This window comes from Diadema antillarum, unplaced genomic scaffold (assembly GCF_040938485.1).
Source record: "Diadema antillarum isolate AM-2024a unplaced genomic scaffold, OU_Dant_1.0 seq00000217_RagTag, whole genome shotgun sequence".
Lineage (NCBI taxonomy): Eukaryota > Metazoa > Echinodermata > Echinoidea > Diadematoida > Diadematidae > Diadema > Diadema antillarum.
Genome location: NW_027271272.1, coordinates 2,615,229 through 2,626,299, shown reverse-complemented (window position 1 = coordinate 2,626,299; position 11,071 = coordinate 2,615,229). Strand labels below are relative to the sequence as shown.

The following is an 11,071-nucleotide window of genomic DNA, read 5'->3' as shown; positions in this document are numbered from 1 at the left end:
AACATTACTTTATTCATATGTGCATACATCAAAAGCATGATTTACCATTTGCAGATGAAATAAAACCTAGCTTCAGTGCTGCGAAATAGTTCTACAATGTTAGTTAGGGATAGAAACAACCAATGTACAAATTTTAATCAGTATAATCAATGTAAAGTATTGTTATTTAACAACGTATATCATTTTATGCGAAATGTAAACAATAGCTTTGATAAAATTGTTTCTAGACTAAAGCTTCTACAGTTATGGTTTATTGAGAAAAACAGTACTATCTCCTTATATTTTAGGCTTTATTGCGAAATTTTTATATGGTAGGACATTTTGTTGTACAACTGACCAAATGTGATAACTCTTAACATTTTTGAACTCACTGCTCCTAATGATGAAGAGTACTTTTAGGAATATTAAAACGAAAAGATACAAGGTATAACTGCGATAGATGAATAATGAAGAAAAATACGAGTAACGATAATGCTAACGATAGCGATGATACAAACGATAATAATGAAACCCTTTGTGATAATAATCATAACAAAAATAACATTGACTTAACTCATGGCTCAGTAAACGCCAGCCAAAGTTAAAGGGGAAGGCTAGTAACTGATCAGTGGGAATCAGTGGAAATGCTGGGAGATGATTGTTCCAATCCTTATGGGATTCATTCAAGAGTACATTGTATATCTATTGTGTGAAAATGATTTGCTTCAGAACGGTCTCATATTCAAGTAATATGCAGATTAATGCTCTGTCACTGACCAGGGACGCTAGCCTGGAAGCATTAAACTGCACATTACTTGAATATGAGACCATTCTGAAGCAAATCATTTTCACACAACAATAGATATACAATGAACTCTTGAATGAATCCCATAAGGATTGGAACAATCATCTCCCAGCATTTCCACTGATTCCCACTGATCAGTTACTAGCCTTCCCCTTTAAAGGTCATCTGCTTCCTTTCTCGAACATCAACTCAGAATGACTAATAAATCATCAGTATTCTGACTCAGTTTACTTTTCACGAAATTATTGCAATCAAAATTTCCTAAAATCACTATATCATTTGATATCAAATTAACTTCATCAATATGCCTCTCCAATTTTGAAAAAAGAAAAGAAAAAAGAGTCAGCTGGAGAATTGGGAGCCAGGTAAAGGACACCGACAAATAAAGAACTTGCATTTTTTATTTGCAATAGTATCAAAAGAAGTTCAAGTCCGTCACTTTAAAAGTCTAATCTGCGTACATCTGACAGGGAGGGCTACCAACAAACACCTCCACTCACACAAGATATTTCAAGTCATTACAATTAAAATCATTACAATGTGATTACATGCATGCAAAAATTGAAGATTTCTATCTCTCAAAGATAGCGCTCGCTCCTAACATAAGGTTACTCTGTATGTGGCCGTGAATTTAATTCAGGGGTCGTGCATATACTTTACAGGATAAACACACATGACTTCATAATCAGATAATGATATGTAGTTAGTCAGTTAGTTAGTCAGTTAGTTAGTTAGTTTATTCATTTATTTAAAAATCACACCCGTCACAAGGACGGCCGGCCTAAAGAGGCCTATAAGTGATAAGTATACATCAAACAAAGAAAGTATATTAATACAAAATATATAAATATATCATGTAATACATACAGACAATAACAAATAATCTAACACAACAAAAGAGAAATTATGGTGGGCTAAATGATACATGAAAGAGATATTCAGTTGTGGGAATATAATAAATTGTTACGAGTGTATGAGTTTATACGTAAGCAGAGATGAGTATATACGTAGGTCGTTATACTGGTATTTTGTAAGACGTTTATAAAGTCTGTAATTTAAGGGTGGTAAAATATTGACAATGGTCATCATTGTCATTATCATCACTGCTATCATCATTACGTGAAACGGGAGGTGAAGAATGTGTGTAATACTTACATTGCAAACGATGGGTGTTAAATTTAACACCGATCAAGTGCCAATAGAGGACCACACCCATAGGTGTAGAAAGTATGTTGTGATAGTGTTGAAAAATGTTCACCTTGCACTTTGTGGTGTTAATTTGACACTGTAGCTGGTGATATTTTTTGGCACTGCACTGGTGTGAATTCAACAATGATACAGCATGGTGTTGATTTGATATTTCTGGTGTTGACGTCAATGGTATAACACCCGTCCAGCTTCAATATGAGATCACACCAACTGGTGTTACTATGGTGAATGTGTTCACACTTAAAAAAAAATCAAATACTTTATCGGAAAATTCTTGATCGTCAAAATCAACAAGAATAGTAACTAAGAAACTATTCAAAAAACAAATTTCTATTTTTAAATGACACCCGGAGGTGTTATTTTAACACCATAAATGAGCACCGGAAATTAAACACCAGTTCGGTGTTTCATATCTAACACCAGACCTTTTGCAGTGTATATTTGGAAAGATGGAGGAAAGTGGATGAGAATGTGCAGAGATAATAAATAATCCCTATTTTCCATAATCGAATCTATTTTTCGCACGTCCACGAAGTATATATGTATTATTGTATATATATAGAAATAAACATATGTTGTGTTATATACATGTAATTTATCTCGGATATTACATGAATCTTTTGCAAATGTTTGAACAATATCATTTCATGACATGTATACTTTGTACTATGTTTTGATTTTTTGTGATTGGAAATTGTACTATGTTTTTTTGATTTTCGTTGAATGGAAATAAACTATAGTTGAAATTGAATTGAATCCCCGAAAATTACACTCAAAGTCACAGAAACTAGTCACTACAGGTGGTGAATATAAAAGAATGTGAATTCTTCAAAATTCAGTGCAGACACATGCATTTTCGATGGTATTTTTTTAATCCTCTTATACATCTTATAGGATACTATTATTGGACGTAATGTCATTGCACGAAAACACTTAGAAACAAATGAAATAAAAACTTATAGGTTCTTCTCCTTACCATCAAAAGTGGATTTAGCAGCTTTGGGAAAGGAATTTTTCATAAATGCCCCCCCCCCCCCACTTCATCGCTATATGCTAACAAAGAAGCGTCGTGGGCAATCATCACAAGGTATTCTACCAACTCCTAAGGTTGAAGGTGCTTCCCGCGGTCAAGTGGGGCTTTCGCGGATTGCACTATTACAGTTATGACTTTAAAAAAATGATCTCTCTAGATTAACTTAGTTTTCTTTCGTAATTTCCGATTCTAGCCAACGTCCGTTTTCCCAATACAAAAAAGCAGACACGTGCATCAGAAGGGAAAGAAGAAAAGAGAATCTCAGAGTAACAAAGCCTACTAAAATGAAAGATTAAGAGACATTAAACTAACTAAAACTCAATACTCTTGTAAAACAAAAAGAAGTTTAATAAAAGTAATAGTTAATGTCAGACAGGACACAAACTCTCTACACTGGTCTTCTGCATGATGCTGCACTCTTTTGCAATTACATGTATTTCGTTCCCCCATACTCGTAATCTGCTCACTGGGAAGTACCTAAATATACCTCAACAAAAGAAAAAGAAAAGAAAGTTAACACTTTTCCAAGCTTTTATTTCTCATAGAATTTTCGAATAAATGTTAACGTATTATATACCATATGGAAGGTAATTTAATTGGCTTTCAACCTGGTAAGTCAATAACAATGAAAACTTTACGCATGAGTGAACACCTTTGTTTTCTTTTTCCAAGACATAAAAGTAAAAATTGCAAAAATGAACAAGTTGTCATTCACGCGCAGATGCTCTTCAATGTAACAGTAAGAACAAAAGACAAATTTGACACAATAACAAACATTAACTAATTTGTAAAAATATACCTATGATCTCTATAATATCTTCAAAGCCCAAAGATAACAATAAAGGCTAACAATTATGAAAGAAAATAAAGAATTTTCTGTCAAATCCAAATTCAAACGAAATTAAAGAAAGAACAATACTAACAAAAAATGTTGGATTTTGAATTGATTACTCAAATTAGGAAAAGCGGATACAGTATTAAATTCGGTTAGTGACTTTGTCTCATCAATTCTTAAATGAATATATTGAATGAATGAATTTAAGATATCGTATTCATCTAAACATCTCTTTGACCTTATTCCCTATGTCATTTGAAGTTTGTGTTGACAAAAAAGTTTTATTTTCCCCCTTCAGTTTCCCACTTTGATTTTGTTTGAGGTTGTAAAGAGATAAAGAGAACGAAAGCTTACTTTGCTATTTCGTTCATGTTTCTCATTGTATCAAAGTGGTTATTTGTTAGCATTGTTATCTTGAAGGTCATATGCAAATACAAGACAATATGTAAATTTTTGCAATTTTTACTTTTGTGCCTTGGAAGAGGAAAACAAACGTGTTCACTCATGCATGAAGTTTTCCTTTATATTGACATACATATAGGTTGACAGCCAGTCAAAGTACCTTTAATATTTTATATGATACAATGTACAATGATTTTCATCAAAATCTTCTATGAAAATTATAAACTTTGAAAAGAGTTTACGTTCTTTGTTTTCTTCTTTTTTTTTGTTGAGTGTTGATTATTTTTTCATCCTATTATATTATCTTCAAATGTGAGGCCATTATCCTCGTCAAGTATGTGCTGACGACACTCGTCTCCTGCATTTTATATAACAACATGTAGGTAACCTACTCTTAGATCTGTTTGATTTGTCTTTTGAACAGCAGGTACGTGATATTATCTTACTTTCATTTGATTCGAAAAAGACACCTGCTCGTAATCATTTTGTATCATTAAGAAAACAGAGTTGTTAATTTGTGTTAGCCATTAACATGTATCCATGTAATGCACTCTTCAAATATTATTCAATAAATTTGTTCAATTGGCTCTCTGCAATATTCTTATGTGAGAAATACAGAAATCAAATCACAGCAAACCCTACAACTGCCGAGTACATGCTTCAACGAGTCTACATTACAAAGATGTCTACACAATATTTCACTTTGACCGAAAATATTTCATATCGTAATACTTTCTTAAACTATATATGTCTCATAATATTTTTGTTTCCTCTTCCACGCTCATCCATGTTATATCTCCTCTCTTTGTTTCTTTTTATATATAATATAAGAGAGCAGCCTCGTGTGTGTTTGTGTGTATTTCATTTTGCCTTTCTTTTCTTCTGAAGGCAATTCCTCGTTTTGCTATAGTCAGTATTTGAAGAGCTTGCTTCCAAAAGGCGCTGAATCCATCATTTTTCAATGGATTTAGCGCCTTTTGGTTGCAAGCTCTTCATTTGTTAATGAGGATCTAGTAGAAGACTGCAAACTGCAAACCCCGCAAATTAGCAGTCTCATTCATTTCCAACAATTTTGATTAGGTATCTTTTATAAGAGTAAAAACATGTAACATGCCTTATTTTTTTCATTTCAGAGTATTTTTCTTGATTACATTGTTCTTTTGATTTTATGTCATTATTTGTATTCAAGTGACTGCACTTTTTTATATTACATAAACAAACGAAACAAGAGGTATTTGAGGTACCCTTTCAGGATTTCTCAAACTAAGTTTACTGAAAAACGATGGACGCCAAGGTATAAAACTTGATTCTGTGTGCCTCACGATTTACCTCATCCATTTCCCTGATCTACAACAAGAGACACTGTATTGGAATGTCAAACATTGCTGATGTTACCACGTTTCACTGTGGTGATTTCAGTATGAGAGGTTTGCTTGACACTATGGCTCACATCGTTGGTATCGAAAAGTGGCGCCCCACGATGGGACACGTTCGGCCTGAAAATATCTCTGATGGCAAGACGGAACCTCTGGTAGCGGGCAGCGTAGATAAGAGGGTTAGAGCACCCGTTGACCAGTCCAATCTGTTTTATTGTGTCGTACAACGGACTGCCTACGAAAGAGCCTATGGTGCCACTAAAACTAGCGATTAACACCAGCACTTGCGGCGGACCAAGACTTAAGAAGTACATGAGGACAATCAGGGAAGTCATCTTTGCAACGGTTTTCTGAGCGTTGGAATGAATGTTTGACGCGGAGCCGTGCTTGCCTGTGACCGTACCTTGGAGTTGGCGAGAGTGACGACGGAGCGTTAACATCGTCATTGTCTGCGTTACGATCATGACCAGGGACGGCACGCCGAATCGCAGAGCAGCCAGGAAGAGAGGGAGCGTCATTCTGTAACGATTCAAGGTCAAGTTTAGGCAACGGTTGTTGATAACCTTCGTGGTCATAGCAAAAGTAAATACTGTGGCGGCACCGATCCACACACACGCGAGATAGATGAGCACCGTGCGGCGATTCACCCACTCTTTAAAGCGGAGAGGATAAACAACCGCAAGACATCGCTCTACTGACATTCCGGTAAGAGTGTACACTGAAGCGTGGAGACATACAGAGTACAAGTACGCCGAGTGAATGGTTTTGCAGTACACCACCGCCAGGGTTGTGTCCGGTACTCTCACCAACAAAGGTACCGGGATCACCATGACTGAAGTCAGGAAGTCCGCTAGCGCGAGACAGCCGATAAAAATATCTGTGGAGTGGGTGTAAGCTTTTCGCTTGATCAATGCCATGATTACCAGTAGGTTACCAACAATGCCCAAGATTGATAAAAGAAGTTGCACGATAGTGTACCATGTCCAGGGGAATACCCACCGCCATATTATATTTCCCACCCCAGTGTCAAGGTCTTTTGGGCGGCTCGGTTCCTGTTCACTAAAGTTAGTTACCATACGTTCCGGGGCGAAATCCGTCCAACTGATCCTAATGCCATCCACCGTAGTAACAGTGAGCTGATTTTCGCTAACCTTTTGAAGACTAGTTGTAACACCTGTGGATTCCTCAACAGGATGTTCCCCTCCAACTTGAAGACATAGAACCAACAGCAGAAAAAGGTGATACGTATTGTGCATCATGAGTATGATCGCAATTGTTTGGTTTGGAAATCAATGATTTGCCGGCCGTTCCTGTAGGATAAATCATAATCAAAGCAGAGTTATCAATTCTCTCAACTGGCCTAAGAACTTGATATCTATACCTATCTTTTGGAAAGTATTGCCCTGATAGGTCTTTCTTGTCAAGGATCGATGTAGACTGTTAACCATCCTAGCAGTTGATACGTTCGAAAATTTTCTCAGTCTGGCCAAATCCATATGGCGTGGAAAAGTGCAAGAAGCATCTCGAATGAGCTGTAAAAAACATCTTGTCTTTGCTTTCCACATTGGTCAAGTTGACCAGGTTAAAGAAATATCAAAACTCTTTCTCTCTCTCTCTCTCTCTCTCTCTCTCTCTCTCTCTCTTGCAAGAGATGCTGATGCGACCATATAGAACCCTACAGACGTAAATCTGTGTCAAATGTCTGCCTAAAGGTATTAAAGTACCTTCATTTCTGCTGCACGATGGTAATTCGGAAAAAAATCATGAAATATCCCTTCTCAAAGAATCTAAAGGAATACTTGAGTGTTGAAATTTCTGACCGCAATCCAAATAAAAGCCACGCCACATGTCATGAGATGTAACTACAACAAATATGTAAAGAATCAATATGAATCAAAATGAATATCAATCAAAATCAACATTCAACGGATCCATTCACTTCATTTCGATAGCAAGGAGAGGTAATTTTATTCCATAAATGATGTTCGATTCATTAAGGTGCTATATTCCTGACCATAATCATGATCATTCAGTTAAAATTTTGCGACGGAACTGTTGATGTGAACGAACATCAAAACGTACACGTTTGATTTATATGTTGTGTCAAATAATGCCATTGCTTGCCTGCCTGTAAACATTTATTTTTAGTCAATATATGTCTTACTATTTATAAATGTTTGAATACAATTCTTGTCTGCCTAATAGCAGCACGTATACATTATTTTGATTGGCAATCTGAAATCAATTACCATTTGAACAAAATACATACTAGCAGATACTGAATCCTTTTCTAGCAAATTCATCATACTTAGCATCACATACAACCTTCAGTTTTGATGAAATTAAACAAGAAAGAAAGTATCCTTCGCATCAATATTTGCTGTGTTTTGATAAGCCTTCAACGATGAGTTGAGAAACTACCAACCTAAAAACACAAGTTTGTGGGTTTTTTGACAAACCAGTTGGAGTCTTGATTTGATGACGTCTTTATCTTAGCAGTAACTTGCAAGATATTGTTGCAATATCAGGTTAAAAAATTAAGAAAAACAATAATCCCCTTCTTTCCAGTGACATATCACATCACGATTACAATATAATCTTGACAACACGTATATACCATTTGTTTTACGCGACTTTTCATTTCTGACCAAAGTTGACTTTAAGCCTAGACGGGAACTTAATACTTTCTGCCAAGATCTCTCACCGTAAACCTCACTTTTCTCGCTCGTTGGCACAATCAAAGCAGGCTTACATAAATTATGAAATTTTCTGTCGTTTCTAAGAGTGATCACACTGTAAAAACATCGGTGTTAGATTTAACACCACGGGTGTTAAATCTAACACCGATCAAACTTCAATAAAGGACCACACCCACAGGTATTGAAAATGCACTGTGATGGTGTTGAAAAGTGTTCACCTGACACTTCGTGGTGTTAATTTGACACTGTACCTGGTGTTATTTTGACACTGTACTGGTGTTAATTCAAAAATGACACCACATGGTGTTGATCTGATATTTGTTGGTGTTAATATCAATGGTCTAACGCCCGTCCGGCTTCAATAAGAGACCACACCAGCTGGTGTTACTGTGGTGTAAATTTTATTTTCACATTTTTTCAAAAATCTAGTATTTTGATGTAAAATTCTTGATCGTCTTGTTTGAATTAAAAATCAACAAGAAGTGCAGTTACTAAGAAACTCTTCAAAAACAGTTTAAAATTTGGAAATGACACCCGGAGGTGTTGATTTAACACCAGAAATGAGCACCGAAAATTTTACACCAGCTCGGTGTTCACTATTTAACACCGGACTTTTTGCAGTGCAATATCGCGGATTTGTGCAAATACAAGAGGTATTTTTCCTCTTAATGTTTTAATAAAAAAACATATTTAAACAAGCATATTTTGCCCTAAATATTGTCTCTGTGGAAGTGAAGGGATCCAATTTCGAAGTAAATATAACTCAATTCAACCTAAAGGAACATGCCGCAAGGATATCATAATCATATTCAATCTTAAAAAAGTCCCACTGTATAGGCATGTAGACATTATTATCATGGTCTCATATTTGCCATTCCGATCAATTATCGAAGAAACCATCAAATTAACCATCAAATTAATAGAGTGCACACTCGGTGTGTGATGGGAAATTTAGCATTATAAAAAGTACAGTAAAGGGATAAAACGAAAATAAAGATGGTATTACCTTCTTCGGAAACTTGCCGGTTGAGAAAGTTTCGTGGTATGACCTATCTGTCTCCAGTAAAACCCGTAAATTTCGGTGCCGATCACGCCAGAGTTAACAGGTGACAAGAAAATACCCAGGTAAGAGTGATGCTTAAATTATAGTTATATAATTTTTTCCCTACCTTTCCCTCGCGCAGGTGCGATGTTTCGAGCATGCGTAGATGCAGCGATCAATCTCACAGGATACGAGCGCCAATTTGCGGACCTTTCCTTACGACCGCCAAAACGATCGATAAAAAGTGGCATTGTGATGTTTTATGTCACCAGTAACCTGTAGGGCTCAATAAGCACGGTATCACCGGCTGACACAATCAGAAAGCTATTCTGATGTAAAAATAATAATGAAAAAAAGCTTTGAGCTTCGTTCATCACTTGAACAGTTTCCAGTAAGAATAGATAATCGTTTGCTCTTTTCATAGCATAAGATAGTCCATGGGCCAGGCCAGATATAGGTACCACCTGAGGTGGCAAAACCTTTTTGGTGTCATTTTGTTTGTCGGGCGTAGATATGCTTATCAAGCTATTATAGCATTTCCAAATGAGTAGCTTAGTCATAATAAATGCATTTTTAACTAATTTGGTCTCGTTGTTATATCCCTATACTTCTGAATCGAAACTAACCGCTATACAAAGAAGAGCACTGTCTTCTGTATGTTCACAGGTGTTCTGTTGTAAACGCGGTGCGCTTAGTCTTTATTCAAGCCAGCGAATGTCATTTCAAAGTCCTGTAACTCATATTCAGCGGAATTTTCGATATCAAATGCATAATCTAAGTTTCATAAGGAAATATTTGTCTAAATCTGCAGCTCAGATACTGATTCATGCTTTGATTTCTACTCGGTTAGATTTTTCGAATTCATTGTTGTGTAATCTTCCAAAAAATGATGTCACAAAATTTCAACGGTTGCAAAATTCTGCTGCCCGATTGTTAACTTTTACTAATAAGTTTGATTCCATATCACCAGTTCTCCGTTCCTTGTATTGGTTACCTGTAGAAAAAAGGATTATTTTCAAGATTCTGTTATTAGTACATCATTCAGTTCATTCTTTTTCCCCCATATACATAAGTAATTATGTTCAAAAATACAATCCGACACGAAGGCTACGTTCATCATCAGATACATTCTTACTAAAAAAACACCCAGAGTAAAACATGGATATGGTGATCGTGCTTTTTTCGTTATGGGACCAAAATTGTGGAATCAGTTACCTCTTCAGTTAAGGGAACTGTCATCTACAGAGTCATTAAAATCCAAACTTAAAACTTATCTCTTCCTTTCATACTGAGGACTGTAATTGCTGTATGTCATTAATGTTGGATCAATATTGTATTTTTAATTGGTATATGTTGTATTCTTTATTTGGTATATATTTGTTTTTTTTTACCATTTTCTTCTTTGTTGAAATGTTTGAATATGTATATGTATGTAAACATATGATATCTTTTCATTTTTGAAGCGCCATGAGCACTGAAAAGTGGACCTGTGCGCTATACAAGTATAGCCACTATTATATATATATATATATATATTATGTATCATATTATATATTTCTATAGTTTATATCATATATATTCTCATGTAATATAAAGGGCCTATATCATACATTATATACATATATATATATATATATTTATGTATATATATATATATATATATATATACATATATATATATAAACATCACA

The 11,071-nt window shown here is 35.3% G+C and overlaps 1 protein-coding gene across 1 annotated transcript; it reads right to left on the bottom strand.

Moving 5' to 3' along the window:
* Positions 1-5,638: 5,638 nt before the first annotated feature.
* On the bottom strand, positions 5,639-6,556 carry LOC139729094 (galanin receptor type 2-like). Its single transcript, XM_071640016.1, has one exon. The coding sequence runs from the start codon at positions 6,554-6,556 to the stop codon at positions 5,639-5,641; it is 918 nt and encodes a 305-aa protein (XP_071496117.1).
* Positions 6,557-11,071: the final 4,515 nt, after the last annotated feature.